This window comes from Pongo pygmaeus, chromosome 9, assembly GCF_028885625.2.
Source record: "Pongo pygmaeus isolate AG05252 chromosome 9, NHGRI_mPonPyg2-v2.0_pri, whole genome shotgun sequence".
NCBI lineage: Eukaryota > Metazoa > Chordata > Mammalia > Primates > Hominidae > Pongo > Pongo pygmaeus.
The window spans coordinates 318,694-340,569 of record NC_072382.2 but is presented as its reverse complement, the minus strand read 5'-3'; the positions used below and the strand labels follow the sequence as shown (position 1 = coordinate 340,569).

The following is a 21,876-nucleotide window of genomic DNA, read 5'->3' as shown; positions in this document are numbered from 1 at the left end:
GGGCAGGTTCTCAGAGGCACCGACTCCAGCTGACCCAGAGGGGCTGCCTCTGAGCAGTGCCTGGACGAGTCTGCTCGTCCAGACACTCTGTCTGTGTCTGTGGCCGTGCCCAGGAGGCTGTGGGGTGGGGGAGGACAGGTCTCTGAGGGGCCCAGGGCAAAGGTAATGAAAATTGGTGCTCACACCTGCCTGTGGGATTTCACCTGGGTGCTCCCCAGTTCTCGCTGGCTTTGTCATCCGGACCTCTCCACGGGTGGCTGCCATATCCCACAGTTAAAAGGAGGCTGCAGGGATGGAGGAGCTGCTTCTGCTGCACGTTGGGCCTCAGGGGGAGGTGGTCTGGTGGACAGGGTCTTCTGAAGTGGGAGGAGGAAGGACAGAGGAACAGGGTCCAGGGTCCACAGAGGAAGAGCAGGAGGCCTGTGGGGCCCTCGACCAAAGTTCTCTGCCAAGGCAGGGCAGGGCCACCTGCCAGGACGTCCAGGCCAAACTCTTGCCTCTTCAGGAGCTGCATTCACACCCGGAAGCCAAGAGTCAGGATGAGTCTAGGGGAAATAAAGTTTATAATAATAGACTTGAATGTGGAAATAAAGCAAATTTAATGAGTTTATTAAAGTGTGATGTGTTTGTGTTAGAAAATTTGAAAACAAACATAATGAAGAAAAGCATAATACACCATCCTTAGTTCACATTGTTAAGCAAATGTAAATATCAAATATCAGTCTACTCTTCCCATATTTTAAAGCACCTTAGCTAAGTTTACATAAACATTTTATACATGTTTGTGACAGAAGCATCAAACCACCATGGCACACGTTTACCTGTGTAACAAACCTGCACGTTTTGCACACGTATCCCGGAACTTAAAGTAAAAGAACATTAAAAAAAAAAATTAATCTCCGCCAAGTGCAGTGGCTCACGCCTGTTATCCCAGCGCTTTGGGAGGCCGAGGCGGGTGGATCACCTGAGGCCAGGAGTTCGAGACTAGCCTGACCAACACGGTGAAACCCCGTCTCTACAAAAAATACAAAATTAGCCGGGCATGGTGGTGCGTGCCTGTAATCCTAGCTACTCAGGAGGCTGAGGCAGGAGACTCGCTCGAACCCAGGAGGTGGAGGTTGTGGTGAGCCGAGATCCTGCCACTGCATTCCAGCCTGGGCAACAGAGCAAGACTCCATCTCAAAAAAGAAAAAGAAATAAATCTATTTTAATCTAGAAAAAATTTTTATACATTTGTAATCTATGTTTTTTTATTTAACAGTATAACATAAGCATTTTCCTATGTTCTCAAAAACTCTTTGAAAGTATAACTTCTAATGTCTACTTAATCAGCATATAAATATGAATACCATGTTTTCGCTGATATTTTCGTATTGTTGAACATTGGTGGTTTACAATTTTTGCTGCAAATGACATATATACATATTTTCATTATTGCATTTTTTTAGAACAGTTTACAAAAAGATTAATGAACCAAAGTCTAAACAATTTTAAGGCTCTTAATACGTATTATAGCTGAATTGCTTTCTGAAAGGGCTGTACTGGTTTTCTGTCCAGATAGGACTGGGTGGGGTCCCCCTCCCTCTCCACCCTTCACTGAACGTAAGGGAACTTCCACACTGGGTGAGGCCAGCGGCCAATGCAGCCGCCTCGGTGAGCTCTCTCCCCTGAGGCTGGACATGCTGGCTTTGCAGCCAGGACTCTGGAAGTGACTGAGGATTCCTCTGGTGATGTCCACGGAAGGTATGGGGGGAGGAGGAACAGTGTTTCTGCAACCAAACTGGGAATGCTGAAAAAGTCATTGAAAAAGCACAGCAGCTGTGTGGACATTTGAAGTGACGCCTAAGTAACTCACATGACCTGCTAGCAGATTGTTTTAACACAATGACAACGTGGAGATTGTTTTATTTTTATTTTTATTTTTGAGACGGAGTTTCACTCTGTCACCCAGGCTGGAGTGCAGTGGCACAATCTTGGCTCACTGCAACCTCCACCCTCCGGGTTCAAATGATTCTCCTTCCTCAGCCTCCTGAGTAGCTGGGACTACAGGCGCCTGCCACCATGCCCAGCTAATTTTTTGTATTTTTAGTAGAAATGGGGTTTCACCATCTTGGCCAGGCTGGTCTTGAACTCCTGACCTCATGATCCACCCACCTCTGCCTCCCAAAGTGCTGGGATTACAGGCATGAGCCACCGCACCCAGCCGAAGATTGTTTTAACACAACGAAAACATGAGCACAGAGAACCCTGAGCAGGCTGAGCTGGGGAATGGGGAGCGACACCCATCACGGACAGTGCAGGGGCTGGGAACACGAATTTTGCATGTGAGTTCCTCCCATACTCAACAAGCCTTGCAGATTCTGTTTCTGAACTAGACATAACTTGGCAGCTGTGACCCCCTGGTGAGACTACTGGATGTTCCCTCTCCTGCTTACCCTGCTTTCTTCCATGGGAAAAGAGCTCACATGCCCCAGGCTTCCTGGCCATAGAGTATGGTCATGTGACTAACCATGTGAAGGATGAGGTTCCCTCCTTCACCCTTTCCTCTTCCCACTGGCTGGAATGTGGATGTGATGACCGGAGCTTGAGCAGTCATTTTGGACCAGGTGCTGGGACCATATATTTAAGGTGGCAGAGCAACAAGCTAAAGGCATTCCGGCTCTCTGATGACTATAGTTTGGCCATACTAGTCCAGGACTAGCCAACTCCAGATTTTTGTTTTGTTTTAAAGACAGAGTCTTATTCTGTCACCCAGGCTGGAGTACAGTGGTGTGATCTTGGCTCACTGCAAACTCTGCCTCCCAGGTTCAAGCAATTCTCCTGCCTCAGCCTCCCAAGTAGCTGGGATTACAGGCATGCACCACCATACCTGTCTAATTTTTGTATTTTTAGTAGAGACGGGGTCTCACCATGTTGGGCAGGCTGGCCTCGAACTCCTGACCTCAGGTGATCCACCCGCCTCAGCCTCCCAAAGTGCTGGGATTACAGGCATAAGCCACCGCGCCTGGCCAACTCCAGATTTCACTTATAGGAGAAATAAACAGCTTGTTTAAGCCACCACCATTTTGCACACAGATCTGAATGTGTTCCATTTGGATTTGCTCCATCTGAGTTCACAGGTCCTCGGCCACCACTTCACTTGCTTGTCTTTGCCAAAGTGGCAAAGCTGTGGTCTCTGCTGCCGTCCCAGCCTGCCAGGAGGTCCCCCAAGGAGAAATGTGGGTGGGGCCATGTTACCCCTTGGGGAAACCAGAGCCGACTGTCAGCCCTGGGCCTGAACCACGGCAGAGGGCTGCTGGGCTTGCCGGGGGCTGCTCTGGCCCCAGCGGGCTTGGTGCCATTCCGTGTGACTGCGTCTGCCTGCGGAGCTCTGGCCCTGCCTCCCCAGCTTCGCAGCAGCTTTCAGAAGCGGACTCCTTGCCACACACGCTGCAGATAATGCATGCCAGCCCACGGCCTGGGCCCCCACTCCCCGCACCCCCTCCGTCCTCAGGGCACTCCACTGGACGGTCACTCTCAGGACACCCAGAGCCTGCCCAGCTGCCGCCCTCAGCCCAGGCTGCACAGAACGTGCTCAGGGCCTGGGGATGTGGGGTGGAGGGCTCCTCCTCCGTTGTCTACACAGCCTGGGGCCAGCCACGTGTCCCCAAGACTCCAAGGACTCCCCAGTGGGGCCCAGAAAGCAGGGGCTCAGCTGGGAGCAGACAGTTTCTTTGGGAGTCTGTCTCGTCCTCAGTCCTCCTTGCCCCAGTTTCTCCTCTAAGGGAATCAACACTGGACCTGTGGGGTGGGGAGGCGGTCGCCTGGAGTGGGGAGGCCGTGGCCCGTGGTGGGGAGGCGGTCGCCCGTGGTGGGGAGGCCGTGGCCTGGGGTGGGGAGGCCGTGGCCCGGGGTTGGGGGGCGGTTGCCCGGGGTGGGGAGGCCGTGGCCCAGGGTGGGGGGGCTGTGGCCTGGGGTGGGGAGACGGTAGCCTGGGGTGGGGGGGGCCATGGCCGGGGGGGCCGTGGCCTGGGGTGGGGAGGCTGTGGCCCGGGGTGGGGGGGGCCGTGGCCCGGTGTGGGAAGGCTGAGGCCCGGGGTGGGGGGGCCGTGGCCCGGGGTGGGGAGGTGGTGGCCTGGGGTGGGGAGGCTGTGGCCAGGGGTTGGGGGGGGCTGTGGCCTGGGGTGGGGAGGCGGTGGCCTGGGGTGGGGAGGCCGTGGCCTGGGGTGGGGGGACTGTGGCCCAGTGTGGGAAGGCCGTGGCCCGGGGTGGGGAGGCCGTGGCCCGGGGTGGGGAGGCCGTGGCCCGAGGTGGGATGCTTTTGGAGGGAACATGGGGATGTGTGAGCGGGGGTGAGAGAGGCAAGGCAAGTGGGGGTGTTGGTGCCGGCTCTGTCAGGGGCTCTGTGCCATCCTGCTTCCCCCTAGGACCAGGTGTCATGAGACCCATCTCACAGTGGAAACCCCCTTCCCGGGAACTCCAGCCTAGGAATTTCCCTTTGGCCCCTGACCCGCCATCTGGGCTCCAGGAAGGTGTCCCAGGCTCCAGGGGCTGGAGTACTCTCCTGGCCTGGACTCTGGCTCCTCCCTGACTACACCCAGGCACGGCAGCTGCAGGACGCTGGAAGAGGAGGAGGGAGGGGTGAGCCCCACGCGGAAGTCAGGTAGGAGCACCTGCCACTGGCAGCCACTCTCCTGGCCGCCAAACCCCAGCCGGAACTCCGGCCGCAGCCAGCATGCAGGTGAGTCCTACGCTCAAAAGGGTCCACACCTTCGAGGCCCCCAGCCACGCTCACACCCGGGCCACCCGGCCCCAGCCGCCCCCTGCCAGCCCCACCTGGAAGACGCCTGTGTGTGGGGGGGGGTCCCTGCAGGCTGCCAGGTCGGGTGAGGGTGACACTCCGGCTCAGCCAAGCTGCCTCCTGGACCCCTGGGGCACGCTGGGGGTTGGAAGCACTGGAGGAGGGCGGCGTTCCTCCCTCCAGCCCGGGATTCTGAGGACACCAGGGCTGGGCTCTTAGCAAGTGTGTGGGACCAGGAGCCTTTACCAGAGTCCTGAATACGAGATGGAGAGGGCATGCCCACCGGGGCGGGGGCTGCTGGTGAGGACCCCAGACCTGGGAGCTTTGCCCCTAAGGGGGAGCGGGCTGTGGGCTCCAGGCGGGCTGCCCCGGGGTTGGGAGCTGCAGGTGGCCGGCAGGCTGTGGGCTCTCTGCTCCCCAAGGACCCCTGCCCAGCACATGTGGGGGCCAACTGCTGCTGCTGGATTCCAATTCTGGGGGAGGGGGTGCAGGGGAACACACAGAAAGACATCCTTTCTCCCCTCTGCCAGTGAAGAGGTCACCTGGGGCCAGGGCCAACACCTGGGCGGGTCAGCACCTGGTCGGCCCAGGGAGGAGGCAGTGGTGAGGTGCAGAGTGAAACCAGCCTCCCTCTCGGCCTGCCAGGGCCTCCACGTGTGGGCTGCACCGGCGGCCTCTTGCTCCATCTCTGCCCAGGGCTCTCCTCGGCCCTCCACATCCAGCTCTGACACCTTGGCTGCTCAGCCCAGCACCTGATGCCCCTTAGCCTGAGCTCAGGGTCCCCTCTGCCAGCCCCTTCCTTCCATGCTGCGGGTAGAGGAGAGACTTGGGGCTGGCCAGGGGTTGGGCTGGGAGAAGCAGCACCTGGTTTGTCAGAAGTGAGAGCATCAGTCCTTCAAAAAAGACAGTTGCAGCTGGGCCTGGTGGTGCGCACCTGTGGTCCCAGCTACTCCGGAAGCTGAGGCAGGAGGACTGCTCGAACCCGGGCGTGGTGGCGCGTGCCTGTGGTCCCAGCTACTCCGGAGGCTGAGGCAGGAGGGTTGCTTGAACCCGGGCATGGTGGCGCACGCCTGCGGTCCCAGCTACTCCGGAGGCTGAGGCAGGAGGGTTGCTCGAGCCTGGGAGTTCTGGGCTGTAGTGTGTTAGGCTGACTGGGTGCGCACTGAGTTCAGCATCAATATGGTGACCTCCCAGGAGCAGGGGACCACCAGGTTGCCTAAGGAGGGGTGAACCAGTCCAGGTTGGAAACGGAGCAGGTCAAAACTCCTGTGGTGATCAAAAAGGACAGTTGCAGACATGGGGAGGACTTGGTAGTCCCAGCTCCAGGCTGGATCTGGGCGTGCCTTTCCTCTGCTCTAACCTCTTCGTGGCTCCCCACTGCCCCCTGCTGAAGTCCAAGCTCTCCAGTTGGCCAAGCAGCCTCCCCTGATTGGCCTCTGCCAACCTCCAGCCTCCCCTTCTGGCAGCTCCCTTCTTGCCCTTTATGCTTCTGCAAAGCTGAAGTGCCAAGGACTGAGTCCCTGGACTCAGTTTCCATAGGTGCTGAGTGCTGAGTCACCAGGAGTAGTAGCTACCAAGTCCTCCTTGGAGGTGCTGAGTGCTGAGTCCCTGGGAGGTGCTGACTGCTGAGTCCCAGACACCAACTGCACCCTGATTCTCAGGGCCTGCCCGCACATGTTCTTTCTCCCAGGAATGCTGCCCCCATTTTCTCACCTTCTGCCAACCTCTTGCCCTACAATGCCAAGCTCCATGCCTCCTCGCCTGCCAAGTAGGCCCCTGCCCCTGCGTCCATGAATGCCACGCACTGCCTGGGAGGACTGTGCGCAGGTCGCTCCGTCAGTGTCTGGGGATGGACGGGCACACGGATGGGTAAACTGACAGATGAGAGACTGGACAGCTGGAGGGAGGGAGGGAGGGAGGACTGGCTTCAGGGGCTCCGAGGAGCAGAGCCAGGTGAGGAGGGTTTGCTCAGAGGATGCGTGGGCTGGGCAGAGGCGAGGCGCTGTAGCTCACAAGGTGGGCCTCTCCGTGCTCGGGACTGTGGTGGGGCAGGAGGGGACCCTCCGTGAATGATGATACTGTAAAGTTCTCAAGGGCCAGATCCCAGAAGGCTCAAGGCGCCGGCCAAGAGGCTTGACGTGACCTCAGGAAGAGATGAGGCCCAAACACCTTCCCATGCACAGCTGGGGTAATATGTGTTGTGGGACCCACTGGCCAGGCCTGCTCCTTCCCATGCACAGCTGGGGGGATGTGCGTCGTGGAACCCCCTGGCCAGGCCTCTCAGGAGCAGGGTGGGGTCGTATCCATGCACACCTGGGGTGATGTGCGTCACGGGACTCCCTGGCCAGACCTGCTCCTTCCCATGCACAGCTGGGATGATGTGAGTCACAGGACCCCCTGGCCAGGCCTCTCAGGGGTCGGGTGGGGTCATATCTGCACAGCTATCTCCTCTGCCTGCCCCCAACCTGGAGGCTGGACTGGGAAGAGGACGAATGGGCAGGACACCCAGCTCTGTCCTCACACTCCAGCCCTTGGGAGGGAGGGTCTCCTGCGGGCCACAGTGTCTCCAGAAGCTTCCTCATTGGGAGCCAGGGACTTGCCCGCTGGACGCTGGCCTATGGCTTATGCCCACAATGGGGGTGCCAGGAGCCCCCCACCAACTCCCTGGGGCCCTGGATTACTGGGTGTGTCACCTGTGAGGGCTGTGGGACAGGAAGGACGGGGGAGGACAGTGTGTGGTTCTGTCCACCTTCTTCCTGTGGCTGCACATCGCTGAGGTGCCTCTGGGGGCTGGGGTGAGGACACCCTGTCGTACAGACGAGAAAACTGAGGCCTGAGGTGTTTCAGTGGTGTCAGAGCTAGGGCCTGGCCAGCTGTCTACCCAGAGCTGGCCTCCCTCTCTGGGTTTGCAGATGGCAAGGCTGGCTGAAGCTTCAGAGGCCCCGAAACTGAGTGTGTAGGGACAGCCCCTGTCCCTACCCTGGGAGCTGGGAGCCTGTGGGCCCACACATGGCTTTCCAGAGGTGGGGCCCATGGACTGGGGACATGGAAGTCCCAGACATCTCACTGTGGATAAACTGAACAGTCTGCTTGGCTGGAAGTGGAGGTGACTTCAGGTGGTCCAGCCCCCACCTGTGAAGACCCTGAGGGCGGTATGGAGAAGCCAGGCTCCCCTGGTCCGTAAACACTGGCCCCGGAGACGGATGGACAGATGGATGGCCCGGTCCTGTAGGCTGGTGGCTGTGGCCCAGGGGATGGGCCGGTGGGTGTGGCTCTGTAAACACTGGCCCTGGAGACGGATGGACAGATGGATGGCCCGGTCCTGGAGGCTGGTGGGCCCAGTGTTCCGCAGCAGAGTCTCGGAGCCTGAGGCCTGTCTGGCTGTGTGTGTCGGAGGGGGCTCCGCATGTCTGGCTGTGTGTGTCGGGGGGGACTACACCTGTCTGGCTGTGTGTGTCCGGGGGGGCTCCACCCGTCTGGCTGTGTGTGTCCGGGGGGGCTCCACCCATCTGGCTGTGTGTGTCCGGGGGGGCTCCACCCGTCTGGCTGTGTGTGTCCGGGGGGGTTCCACCCGTCTGGCTGTGTGTGTCGGTGGGGGCTCCACCCGTCTGGCTGTGTGTGTCGGGGGGGCTCCACCTGTCTGGTTTGTGTGTCGGGGGGGTGCTACGCCTGTCTGGCTGTCTGCGTCGGGGGGGGCTCCACCTGTCTGGCGTGTGTGTCAGGGGGCTACACCTGTCTGGCTGTGTGTGTCAGGGGTGGCTACACCTGTCTGGCTGTGTGTGTCGGGAGGGCTTCACCTGTCTGGCTGTGTGTGTTGTGGGGGGCTCCACCTGTCTGGCTGTGTGTATCGGAGGGGGCTACACCTGGCAGCCCTAGTGCTTCTGCCCTGTCCGAGGGAGCAGCTAAGGGCAGCCAAGGGCTGGCATGCCCCAGGTGTGCGTGTAGCTCTGCCCCGGGGTGGGGGGCTCCCTGTCAGCCCACGTCCGTGATGGGGGCTCCGCACCCCATTCCCCAGGGGAGGCTGATCCTGCTGTTTGCAGAGGCGTGGGGTCATCACCCCAGTGCTGCACGGTGTCTTTGGTGGGGAGGGGGTTTCTGTGCCTCATTTCTGGGGTGAAGGATGGCTTCCCACCCCCACCTTTGAGAATGTTCCCCAGGGACAGTCCCCTCTCCCAGGCTTTTCCGGAAGTCCTGCCTGGTCTGGGGTCCCTGCCTCGTCCCTTCCTTCTCAGGGGTCTGGGCTTATCCTGCCGGCTTTCCACTTTCGGCCCAGGCTGTTGTGAGGGGGTCTGTAATTTCAGCCTCTGCCAGAGGAGCTGGGGTTCTGGGCAGAGGAGGGACCCTCATCCTGGATCTGAAGCCAGGCATGAGAGGGGCCATTCCCCTGTGAATCCCTCCAACACAACACTTCCCGGGCCCCTACGGAGGCACGCTGCAGAGCTGGAGCTGTGATGCCCACGTCCCCCAGACCACCAGTCCCCTCCAGGGAGGCTGCCCTCTGCGCTGAGACAGAGGTGCCTCTCCTGCCTGGGCAGGTGCCACGCCCCTTCCTGCATATCTGTTGGAGGATGGAGATTTCTCCTCTCACCCAGGATGGGGGAGAAGTTTCAGTGTGGCATGCCATGCCTGAGTGCAAGTATCTGTCCGCGGGCTGTCAGGAAGGCCAAGGAGGGAGTCAGAGGAAGGGTTGATTGAGGCAGGAAGAACTGCTGGTCTAGGACGGGGCAGAAGGGCCAGGTGAGCCCCGTGGGCCAACTAGGGCAAGAACTTCCCCACCCCGGGAGGCTGCAGTGTGGCAATGGGCGCTGAGATGGTGTCTACCTGAGCCCATCTCCCTGTGACCGGGGCGTCAGATGCCTTAGTGCAGCGCTCCCCAACCTTTTCAGCACCAAGGACCGGTTTCGCAGAAGACAATTTTTCCACAGCTGTGGGTGTGGTGGGATGGTTTTGGGATGAAATTGTCTCACCTCAGATCATCAGGCATTAGATTCTCATAAGGAGCAGCGGAGATCCCTGCACGTGCAGTTCACAATGGGATTCTTCCTCCTGTGAGGATCTGACGCCGCCGCTGATCTGACGGGAGCCGCCGCTGATCTGACGGGACGTGGAGCCCAGGCGGGAACGCTCACCCCCTGCTCACCCCCTGCTCACCCCTGCTCACCCCTGCTCACACCCTGCTCACCCCTGCTCACCTCCTGCTCACCCCCTGCTCACCTCCTGCTCACCCCCTGCTCACCCCCTGCTCACCCCCTGCTCACCTCCTGCTCACCCCCTGCTCACCTCCTGCTCACCTCCTGCTCACCCCCTGCTCACCCCCTGCTCACCCCTGCTCACCTCCTGCTCACCCCCTGCTCACCCCCTGCTCACCTCCTGCTCACCCCCTGCTCACCTCCTGCTCACCCCCTGCTCACCCCCTGCTCAACCCCTCCTCACTCCCTGCTCACCCCTGCTCACACCCTGCTCACCCCCTGCTCACACCCTGCTCACCTCCTGCTCACCCCTGCTCACCCCTGCTCACACCCTGCTGACACCCTGCTCACCTCCTGCTCACCTCCTGCTCACCTCCTGCTCACCCCTGCTCACCCCTGCTCAACCCCTCCTCACTCCCTGCTCACCCCCTGCTCACACCCTGCTCACCCCTGCTCACCTCCTGCTCACTCCCTGCTCACCCCCTGCTCACCTCCTGCTCACCCCCTGCTCACCCTCTGCTCACTCCCTGCTCACTCCCTGCTCACCCCCTGCTCACCTCCTGCTCACTCCCTGCTCACTCCCTGCTCACCTCCTGCTCACCTCCTGCTCACCTCCTGCTCACCCCCTGCTCACCCCCTGCTCACTCCCTGCTCACCCCCTGCTCACTCCCTGCTCACCCCCTGCTCACCTCCTGCTCACCTCCTGCTCACCCCCTGCTGACTCCCTGCTCACCCCCTGCTCACTCCCTGCTCACCTCCTGCTCACCCCCTGCTCACCTCCTGCTCACTCCCTGCTCACCTCCTGCTCACTCCCTGCTCACCTCCCTGCTCACTCCCTGCTCACTCCCCGCTCACCCCCTGCTCACCCCCTGCTCACCTCCTGCTCACCCCCTGCTCACCTCCTGCTCACTCCCTGCTCACCTCCTGCTCACCCCCTGCTCACTCCCTGCTCACCTCCTGCTCACTCCCTGCTCACCCCCTGCTCACCCCCTGCTCACCCCCTGCTCACCTCCTGCTCACCCCCTGCTCACCTCCTACTCACTCCCTGCTTACCCCCTGCTCACCCCTGCTCTGCGGCCCGGTTCCTAACTGGCCGAGGACTGGTACTAGCCGTGGACCAACCCCCTGCCTGAGAGCCTCCCGTTCTGTGGTTGAGACGGTAGAGAGAATGGGGAGATCTGTCCCAGAACCAGTAGCTCCTGGTGTGTGTGTGTGGGGTGGGGGCTGGAGGCCAGACCTGGACTAGGGTTGCAGACTTAGCAAAACAAAATAAGAAACAGGGCCGGGCACGGTGGCTCATGCCTGTAATCCCAGCACTTTGGGATGCCGAGGCGGGCGGATCACCTGAGGTCGGGAGTTCAAGACCAGCCTGCCCAACATGGAGAAACCCTGTCTCTACTAAAAATACAAAACCAGCTAGGCGTGGTGGTGCATGCCTGTTAATCCCAGCTACTCAGGAGGCTGAGGCCAGAGAATCGCTTGAACCCGGGAGGCGGAGGTTGCAGTGAGCCGAGACTGTACCACTGCACTCCAGCCTGGGCATCAAGAGGAAAACGCTGTCTCAAAAAAAAAAAAAAAAAAAAAAAGGGAAAGAAAAGAAAAAAAAAAAAGAAACAGACACCTGGTCAAGCTGAATGTCACATAAACATTTTTGGTGTAGGAGCGTCCCATGCAATCACTGGGGCATCTATGATATACTATGCTATGCTATGCTATACTAGACTAGACTAGACTATACCATTCTATACCATACTATTCTACGCTATGCTATGCTATGCTATACTAGACTAGACTATACCATACTATACCATACTACACTACGCTATACTAGACTAGACTAGACCATACCATACTATACCATACTACGCTATGCTATGCTATGCTATCCTATGCTATGCTAGGCTAGACTAGACTAGACTATACCATACTATACCATACTGCCCCGCCCCATCCCATCCCATCCCATCCCATCCCATCCCATCCCATCCCATCCCATCCCATCCCATCCCATCCCATCCCATCCCATCCCATCCCATCCCATCCCATCCCATCCCATCCCATCCCACACTACACTACTATATCCTTCTGTTGTTTATCTGGAAATCAGGTGTGACTGGGTGGCCTCTATTTTACCTGGCAGCCCTCAAGGGCCAACTGGCTCAAGCAGTCAAGTGAGACTTTCTGGAGGAGGCAGGTCTTGAGCTTGGTGAGGATGCGGCTGAGAGAGGGGAGGGACTCAGGTGCAGGGACCAGGTGTGATGCAGCCAGAGACAGCTTGGAGACTGCCTCAGTAATTAACAAATATCAGGGGATGCTCTGAGGCCCTGCAAATTCCCCTCCTCTGGAAGGTTCTGGCCCCAGACTCTCGTGTCCCTGTGTCTGCTGGGATGTGCCCGCGGCCGTCACCCTGCAGGAGCCCCATGCGCTGTGCCTGTGGGCATCCACCTCGCCTGCTGCAGGATCCTCCCTGTGGGGGTGGTGGCATGGTACATGGTGTCCATCCGTCTGCCCAGCCCCCAGGGACCTGATGTGAAATGGGGCCGCCGTTGAGTGCCCTTGTCTGCACCTCCAGGGGTGGACAGGCTGGGCCAGGGGCTGGGAACGTTCAATTTTAAACACAGTCCAACAGGTTTCCAAACCCGTGCTCTGATACGCACAGCACTGGGAGTGTGCAGGGGCGCCTGTGGCTTCGCCTGTGCATTGGTCTCCTGGTCCTCTGACCTGTGTTTCCTTGGCTGTTCTGGCGTTCCCATAGCTTCCCCTGTCGGCTGCTCACCGTGCTCCTCTTCTGCACAATCCCGTTGGCCTCTGTGGGCTGCGTCTTCCCTTTTGCATTTGTAGGAGCCCCTCACGCGCTTCTGTTTCCACAGTCCTTTGTCGGTTGTTTGCAGCAGGCCCTGGCCCTCTGGCCTGTCACCCGCCTACAGCCATCTCCTCGGGCCTCTTTGCTGTTCTCGTTGTGGGGAGGGACAGTGTGTGACCACGTGGTCCGCTGCAGGGACCCGCCAATGAGAGGCATCTCGCCCCCAGTCACATCCTCCTATCCCTTTCTCTGCCCCCAAACCCCCAGGGTGAAGAGAGCCTCCGGATCCTGGTGGAGCCCGAAGGGGACAGCTTCCCGCTGGTGGAGATCAGCACCTGTGAGGTGGGTGTCCATAGGCCCCTCCCGGGCCCCACCTGGCCCTGTCCTGCCCCTTCACCTGCACCTGGCCCCATGCCTCCTCCCTGCAGGCTGAGGCCTCCGAGCAGTGGGACTATGTCCTCGTGGCCCATCGTCACACCCAGAAAGACCCCCGGCAGGCGCGGCAGCAACAGTTCCTGGAGGAGCTCAGGAGAAAGGGCTTCCACATCAAGGTGGGCAGGTGTCCAGCGAGGGGCAGGGCCGTGGGGCCAGGGCAGGTGCCCAGCGAGGGGCAGGGCCGTGGGGCCGGTCATGGCGGCATGGAGGGCCAGGCTTGGAGGCTCTCTCCTGGGCTGGAGGATTGGGGAGAAGCAGGGGCGTGGGGAGCGAGGTGGCTCCGTGGCTCTGGGCCACAGTTGCAGAGGAGGGGAGGGTTCTGAGGTGGGATAGAGGGGGGAGGGTTCTGAGGTGGGATAGAGGGGGGAGAGTTCTATAGAGGGGGGAGGGTTCTGAGGTGGGATAGAGGAGGGGAGGGTTCTGAGGTGGGATAGAGGGGGGAGGGTTCTGAGGTGGGATAGAGGGGGGAGGGTTCTGAGGTGGGATAGAGGGGGGAGAGTTCTATAGAGGGGGGAGGGTTCTGAGGTGGGATAGAGGGGGGAGGGTTCTGAGGTGGGATAGAGGGGGGAGAGTTCTATAGAGGGGGGAGGGTTCTGAGGTGGGATGGGGGGAGGGTTCTGAGGTGGGATAGAGGGGGGAGAGTTCTATAGAGGGGGGAGGGTTCTGAGGTGGGATGGGGGGGAGGGTTCTGAGGTGGGATAGAGGGGGGAGGGTTCTGAGGTGGGATAGAGGGGGGAGGGTTCTGAGGTGGGATAGAGGGGGGAGGGTTCTGAGGTGGGATAGAGGGGGGAGAGTTCTATAGAGGGGGGAGGGTTCTGAGGTGGGATGGGGGGAGGGTTCTGAGGTGGGATAGAGGGGGGAGAGTTCTATAGAGGGGGGAGGGTTCTGAGGTGGGATGGGGGGAGGGTTCTGAGGTGGGATAGAGGGGGGAGGGTTCTGAGGTGGGATAGAGGGGGGAGGGTTCTGAGGTGGGATAGAGGGGAGAGGGTTCTGAGGTGGGATAGAGGGGAGAGAGTTCTATAGAGGGGGGAGGGTTCTGAGGTGGGATGGGGGGGAGGGTTCTGAGGTGGGATAGAGGGGGGAGAGTTCTATAGAGGGGGGAGGGTTCTGAGGTGGGATGGGGGGAGGGTTCTGAGGTGGGATAGAGGGGGGAGAGTTCTATAGAGGGGGGAGGGTTCTGAGGTGGGATGGGGGGAGGGTTCTGAGGTGGGATAGAGGGGGGAGAGTTCTATAGAGGGGGGAGGGTTCTGAGGTGGGATGGGGGGGAGGGTTCTGAGGTGGGATAGAGGGGGGAGGGTTCTGAGGTGGGATAGAGGGGGGAGGGTTCTGAGGTGGGATAGAGGGGGGAGAGTTCTATAGAGGGGGGAGGGTTCTGAGGTGGGATGGGGGGAGGGTTCTGAGGTGGGATAGAGGAGGGAGAGTTCTATAGAGGGGGGAGGGTTCTGAGGTGGGATGGGGGGAGGGTTCTGAGGTGGGATAGAGGGGGGAGGGTTCTGAGGTGGGATAGAGGGGGGAGGGTTCTGAGGTGGGATAGAGGGGGGAGAGTTCTGAGGTGGGATAGAGGGGGGAGGGTTCTGAGGTGGGATAGAGGGGGGAGAGTTCTGAGGTGGGATAGAGGGGGGAGAGTTCTCAGGTGGGATAGAGGGGGGAGGGTTCTGAGGTGGGATAGAGGGGGGAGAGTTCTGAGGTGGGATAGAGGGGGGAGAGTTCTGAGGTGGGATAGAGGGGGGAGGGTTCTGAGGTGGGATAGAGGGGGGAGAGTTCTCAGGTGGGATAGAGGGGGGAGAGTTCTCAGGTGGGATAGAGGGGGGAGAGTTCTGAGGTGGGATAGAGGGGGGAGAGTTCTGAGGTGGGATAGAGGGGGGAGGGTTCTGAGGTGGGATAGAGGGGGGAGAGTTCTATAGAGGGGGGAGGGTTCTGAGGTGGGATGGGGGGAGGGTTCTGAGGTGGGATAGAGGGGGGAGGGTTCTGAGGTGGGATAGAGGGGGGAGAGTTCTGAGGTGGGATAGAGGGGGGAGGGTTCTGAGGTGGGATAGAGGGGGGAGAGTTCTATAGAGGGGGGAGGGTTCTGAGGTGGGATAGAGGGGGGAGGGTTCTGAGGTGGGATAGAGGGGGGAGGGTTCTGAGGTGGGATAGAGGGGGGAGGGTTCTGAGGTGGGATAGAGGGGGGAGGGTTCTGAGGTGGGATAGAGGGGGGAGGGTTCTGAGGTGGGATAGAGGGGGGAGGGTTCTGAGGTGGGATAGAGGGGGGAGGGTTCTGAGGTGGGATAGAGGGGGAGGGTTCTGAGGTGGGATAGAGGGGGGAGGGTTCTGAGGTGGGATAGAGGGGGAGGGTTCTGAGGTGGGATAGAGGGGGGAGGGTTCTGAGGTGGGATAGATGGGGGAGGGTTCTGAGGTGGGATAGAGGGGGGAGGGTTCTGAGGTGGGATAGAGGGGGGAGGGTTCTGAGGTGGGATAGAGGGGGGAGGGTTCTATAGAGGGGGGAGGGTTCTGAGGTGGGATGGGGGGAGGGTTCTGAGGTGGGATAGAGGGGGGAGAGTTCTATAGAGGGGGGAGGGTTCTGAGGTGGGATAGAGGGGGGAGGGTTCTGAGGTGGGATAGAGGGGGGAGAGTTCTGAGGTGGAATAGAGGGGGGAGGGTTCTGAGGTGGGATAGAGGGGGGAGAGTTCTCAGGTGGGATAGAGGGGGGAGAGTTCTCAGGTGGGATAGAGGGGGGAGGGTTCTGAGGTGGGATAGAGGGGGGAGAGTTCTATAGAGGGGGGAGGGTTCTGAGGTGGGATGGGGGGGAGGGTTCTGAGGTGGGATAGAGGGGGGAGAGTTCTCAGGTGGGATAGAGGGGGGAGAGTTCTCAGGTGGGATAGAGGGGGGAGAGTTCTCAGGTGGGATAGAGGGGGGAGGGTTCTGAGGTGGGATAGACGGGGGAGAGTTCTGAGGTGGGATAGAGGGGGGAGGGTTCTGAGGTGGGATAGAGGGGGGAGGGTTCTATAGAGGGGGGAGGGTTCTGAGGTGGGATAGAGGGGGGAGGGTTCTGAGGTGGGATAGAGGGGGGAGAGTTCTATAGAGGGGGGAGGGTTCTGAGATGGGATAGAGGGGGGAGAGTTCTATAGAGGGGGGAGGGTTCTGAGGTGGGATAGAGGGGGGAGGGTTCTGAGGTGGGATAGAGGGGGGAGAGTTCTGAGGTGGGATAGAGGGGGGAGAGTTCTGAGGTGGGATAGAGGGGGGAGAGTTCTCAGGTGGGATAGAGGGGGGAGGGTTCTGAGGTGGGATAGAGGGGGGAGAGTTCTGAGGTGGGATAGAGGGGGGAGAGTTCTCAGGTGGGATAGAGGGGGGAGAGTTCTCAGGTGGGATAGAGGGGGGAGGGTTCTGAGGTGGGATAGACGGGGGAGAGTTCTGAGGTGGGATAGAGGGGGGAGGGTTCTGAGGTGGGATAGAGGGGGGAGAGTTCTATAGAGGGGGGAGGGTTCTCAGGTGGGATAAAGGGGGGAGAGTTCTGAGGTGGGATAGAGGGGGGAGAGTTCTATAGAGGGGGGAGAGTTCTCAGGTGGGATAGACGGGGGAGAGTTCTGAGGTGGGATAGAGGGGGGAGGGTTCTGAGGTGGGATAGAGGGGGGAGAGTTCTATAGAGGGGGGAGAGTTCTCAGGTGGGATAGACGGGGGAGAGTTCTGAGGTGGGATAGAGGGGGGAGGGTTCTGAGGTGGGATAGAGGGTGGAGGGTTCTATAGAGGGGGGAGGGTTCTGAGGTGGGATAGAGGGGGGAGAGTTCTATAGAGGGGGGAGGGTTCTGAGGTGGGATAGACGGGGGAGAGTTCTGAGGTGGGATAGAGGGGGGAGGGTTCTGAGGTGGGATAGAGGGGGGAGGGTTCTATAGAGGGGGGAGGGTTCTGAGGTGGGATAGAGGGGGGAGGGTTCTATAGAGGGGGGAGGGTTCTGAGGTGGGATAGAGGGGGGAGGGTTCTGAGGTGGGATAGAGGGGGGAGAGTTCTATAGAGGGGGGAGGGTTCTGAGGTGGGATAGAGGGGGGAGAGTTCTATAGAGGGGGGAGGGTTCTGAGGTGGGATATAGGGGGGAGGGTTCTGAGGTGGGATAGAGGGGGCAGAGTTCTGAGGTGGGATAGAGGGGGGAGAGTTCTGAGGTGGGATAGAGGGGGGAGAGTTCTGAGGTGGGATAGAGGGGGGAGGGTTCTGAGGTGGGATAGAGGGGGGAGGGTTCTATAGAGGGGGAGGGTTCTGAGGTGGGATAGAGGGGGGAGGGTTCTATAGAGGGGGGAGGGTTCTGAGGTGGGATAGAGGGGGGAGGGTTCTGAGGTGGGATAGAGGGGGGAGAGTTCTATAGAGGGGGGAGGGTTCTGAGGTGGGATAGAGGGGGGAGAGTTCTATAGAGGGGGGAGGGTTCTGAGGTGGGATAGAGGGGGGAGGGTTCTGAGGTGGGATAGAGGGGGGAGAGTTCTGAGGTGGGATAGAGGGGGGAGAGTTCTGAGGTGGGATAGAGGGAGGAGAGTTCTGAGGTGGGATAGAGGGGGGAGAGTTCTGAGGTGGGATAGAGGGGGGAGGGTTCTGAGGTGGGATAGAGGGGGGAGAGTTCTATAGAGGGGGGAGGGTTCTGAGGTGGGATGGGGGGGAGAGTTCTGAGGTGGGATAGAGGGGGGAGAGTTCTGAGGTGGGATAGAGGGGGGAGGGTTCTGAGGTGGGATAGAGGGCCCCATGTGCCCCCAGGTGATCCGGGACCAGAAACAGGTCTTCTTTGGGATCCGTGCTGACAACAGTGTCTTTGGCCTGTACCGCACTCTCCTTCTGGAGCCTGAGGGGCCTGCCCCCCACGCCGAGCTGGCCGCACCGACCACCATCCCGGTCACCACGAGGTGAGAGGCTGCACCCAGAGCCGTGGCCTGGAGAACCCCTTGCCACCCGTGTGCTTGGTCCAGACCGGGCAGGAGACAGTGCCAGGCTCCAGGCGTCACCAAGGCAGGACAGCCGTGTGGTCTCAGGGCGGGGGCCGCAGGTGTGAGACCCACCGGCTGTGTGAGCCTCAGCTTCCCTGTCCCAATAAAGGATCATGGTGGTTCTCAACCCTCAGAGCGTTCTGAGGGCTCCGTGTGGCCGCCTGTGTTCCTGGGGACACAGTCACAGCCAACCTTAGGGGGTGGGCAGGATTTACAGAGGCCCAGAGGCCCCTCCTGGACCAAGGCCAGTGTCTCTTGAAGACCCCTCCTCTCCAGGTCCGATGTCCCTTCCTGGACACTGTCCCTGGCCTCCCAGGCACAGACCCAGAGGCCCGGCAGGGACACCCTCCTCGCTCCCTAAGGCCCTGCTTCTCCCCAATCCTCCAGCCCAGGAGGGAGCCTCCAAGCCTGGCCCGCCATGCCCCCATGACCTGCCCAACCCCGTCCAGGCCCCGCAGGGCTCAGCCAGGGCCTGCTTGGTGGACCAGCCAAGGACACTGCTGGCATTGGTTACGAGGCAGTGGAGGGCACCCGTGAACAGAGAGCTATGGGTCTTGGGGAGCCGCAAGGGGTCATCAAAGGAGGGGAGGTGGCTTGAGGGGGCTGATGGGAGCAGGCTTGGGGGGGCGCGTGCCTGTGATGTGCCCTGGGGTGTCCAGGAGCCATGTCTCTAGGCACAGGGGGAGGCTTGGAGCCCGGCTCTGCCGTTGGACACTTGGCTGTGCTGCTTTGTGGCTGTGTGGCCTTGGGATGTTCCCTTTCCTGAGCCCCAGTCTCTGCACAGTGGAACAGAACAGCTCCTAGCGTATAAGGAGGGTGTGTGCGGATAAAGGCTGGGGTGTGCTCTGGACACATGGGGCCCGCAGGTGGGAGGTGTGGTTGGAGGTGCGGGCTGTGGTCTGGGCTTCTGGGAGGGACGGGCTGGGAGGAGAGGGAGCCCCCAGCCCAGCCTCTTCCTGGACGCCGTGGGGCAGGCCAGGCCCCGGGAGCACTTTAAGGAGGGTGCGGGGTGGGCTCCCGGGTGAGTTGTGGATTCTGGGTTCTGGTCAGGGCTGGCAGGCTGGGGGCTCTGCCAGGACAGGGAGGGACCTGGGCCTGGCCAGACCAGAGGGCAGGTTGAGACCTGGAGGCAGGGTCCACTGTGGTCACACGGGGCCACCCTGCTCTGGCTCTTGAGTCTCAGAATCCGAATCGTGAACTTCGTTGTCATGAACAACAAGACCTCGGCTGGTGGTAAGGGCAAGGGTGGGGCACCGACGGGGCGCTGCGGGCAGGGTTCTCCCAGCACCTCACTCCCCCTGACTCGTGAACCCCTGTGACCCAGAGACCTTCGAGGATCTGATGAAGGACGGGGTCTTTGAGGCCAGGTTCCCCCTGCACAAGGTGAGGGGTGGGCCAGCCCGGAGATGGCCTTGGGGTGGGACCCTGGCATGGGGGCTCTCACTGTCTGTCACCCGAGGCAGGGGGAGGGACACCTGAAGAAGACCTGGGCGCGGTGGAGACACATGTTCCGCAAGCAGCCGGTTGATGAAATCAGGTAACGCTGCCCAAAGAGGTCACAGGAACCCTGCGGACGGCCCCGCCTCCTGTGGACGCCCCAGATACCCGAGGGAGCCCCACACCCCCGCAGACGCCCCCAGATACCCACGGAAGCCCCAACGGCCCCGCCTCCTGCGGACGCCCCCAGATACCCAAGGGAGCCCCACACCCCCACAGATGCCCCCAGATACCCATGGGAGCCCCAACGGCCCTGCCTCCTGTGGACGCCCCCAGATACCCACGGGAGCCTCCACGCCCCCGCAGATTCCCCCCAGATACCCATGGGAGCCGCCACACCCCCGCGGATACCCCCAGATACCCATGGGAGCCCCAACACCCCCGTGGACACCCCCAGATACCCATGGGAGCCCCCACACCCCCGTGGATGCCCCCAGATACCCACGGGAGCCCCCACACCCCCACAGATGCCCCCCAGATACCTGAGGGAGCCCCACACCCCCGCGGATGCCCCCAGATACCCACGGGAGCCCCCACACCCCCGCGGATGCCCCCAAATACCCACGGGAGCCCCCACACCCCCACAGATGCCCCCCAGATACCTGTGGGAGCCGCCACACCCCCGCGGACACCCCCAGATACCCATGGGAGCCCCCACACCCCTGCAGATGCCCCCAGATACCCATGGGAGCCCCCACACCCCCGCAGATGCCCCCCAGATACCCATGGGAGCCTCCACCCCCGCAGATGCCCCCAGTTACCCATGGGAGCCCCCACACCCCCATGGACGCCCCTAGATACCCATGGGAGCCCCCACACCACCGCAGACGCCCCCCAGATACCCGCGGGAGCCTCCACACCCCCGCGGACACCCCCAGATACCCATGGGAGCCCCCACACCCCCGCGAATGCCCCCCAGATACCCGCGGGAGCCCCCACACCCCCGCGGATGCCCCCAGATACCCATGGAAGCCCCACACCCCTGTGGACACCCCCAGATACCCATGGAAGCACCCACACCCCCGCAGATGCCCTCAGATACCCATGGGAGCCCCCACATCCCCGCAGATGCCCCCCAGATACCTGCGGGAGCCCCCACACCCCCACGAATGCCCCCCAGATACCCATGGGAGTCCCCACACCCCCACGAATGCCCCCCAGATACCCATGGGAGCCCCCACAACCCCACGGATGCCCCCAGATACCCATGGGAGCCCCCACACCCCCGCAGACATCCACACACACCACCCAGAAGCCGCCACCCCCTGTAAATGCCCCCACACAACACCCAGAAGACGCTCCCACACTGCCCACACCCTCACAGATGCCCCCACGCCCACAGATGTGCTTCCCATTCAGACTCACTGATGCCACCAAAAGAGAGACCCGCCTCCCCCACCCCATCCTTCCCCTGCCGCCTCTCCCACCTCCGTCCCACCCCGTCCCTCCCCTGTCCCTCCCCCACCCTGTCCCTCCCCCACTGCCCCCTCCCTCCCCTGCCTCGCCCTCCCACCCCATCCCTCCCCGTCCCTCTCCTGTCCCTCCCCAGCTGCCCCCTCCCACCCCGTCCCTCCCCCATCCCTCCCCCACTGCCCCCTCCCACCCCATCCCTCCTCATCCCTCCCCTGCTGCCCCCTCCCACCCTGTCCCTCCCCCACTGCCCCCTCCCTCCCCTGCCTCGCCCTCCCACCCCCATCCCTCCCCGTCCCTCTCCTGTCCCTCCCCCACTGCCCCCTCCCACCCCATCCCTCCCCATCCCTCTCCTGTCCCTCCCCCACTGCCCCCTCCCACCTCATCCCTCCCCCATCCCTTCCCTGCTGCCCCTCCCACCCCCATCCCTTCCCCGTCCCTCCCCCGCTGCCCCCTGACAGCTGGCCTTGACCCCTGCTGCCCGCAGGAACTACTTCGGGGAAAAGGTGGCCCTGTACTTCGTCTGGCTGGGCTGGTACACCTACATGCTGGTGCCGGCCGCCCTGACGGGCCTCTTAGTTTTTCTGAGCGGATTCTCGCTGTTTGAGGCCAGCCAGATCAGGTGGGCCACAGCAGGGGCTGGGCGTGGGGGGCCAGGGTGGGCCCTGCTGCCTGGAGGAGCCGACCGCAGCCTCATCCCCGCCCCTTCAGCAAGGAGATCTGTGAGGCCCATGACATCCTCATGTGTCCCCTCGGCGACCACAGCCGCAGGTACCGGCGGCTCTCGGAAACCTGCACTTTTGCCAAGGTTTGTCGCCTCCG

General features: G+C 61.3%; 1 protein-coding gene across 3 annotated transcripts in view; it reads left to right on the top strand.

Moving 5' to 3' along the window:
• The first annotated feature begins 4,629 nt into the window (after positions 1-4,629).
• Positions 4,630-21,876, top strand: part of ANO9 (anoctamin 9) — a 29,331-nt gene continuing 12,084 nt past the window's right edge. Inside the window, exons 1-9 of one of the 3 annotated variants that reach the window (XM_054437649.2) lie at positions 4,630-4,720; positions 13,040-13,114; positions 13,201-13,323; positions 17,921-18,066; positions 19,325-19,380; positions 19,472-19,530; positions 19,611-19,684; positions 21,542-21,676; positions 21,766-21,862. In XM_054437649.2, coding sequence (XP_054293624.1) covers positions 4,715-4,720; positions 13,040-13,114; positions 13,201-13,323; positions 17,921-18,066; positions 19,325-19,380; positions 19,472-19,530; positions 19,611-19,684; positions 21,542-21,676; positions 21,766-21,862 — 771 coding nt within the window. In that variant the 5' untranslated portion in view covers positions 4,630-4,714. Of the gene's footprint in view, positions 4,721-13,039; positions 13,115-13,200; positions 13,324-17,920; positions 18,067-19,324; positions 19,381-19,471; positions 19,531-19,610; positions 19,685-21,541; positions 21,677-21,765; positions 21,863-21,876 lie in introns of those variants that run through there. The other 2 variants (XM_054437650.2, XM_054437651.2) reach the window with 2 other exon arrangements.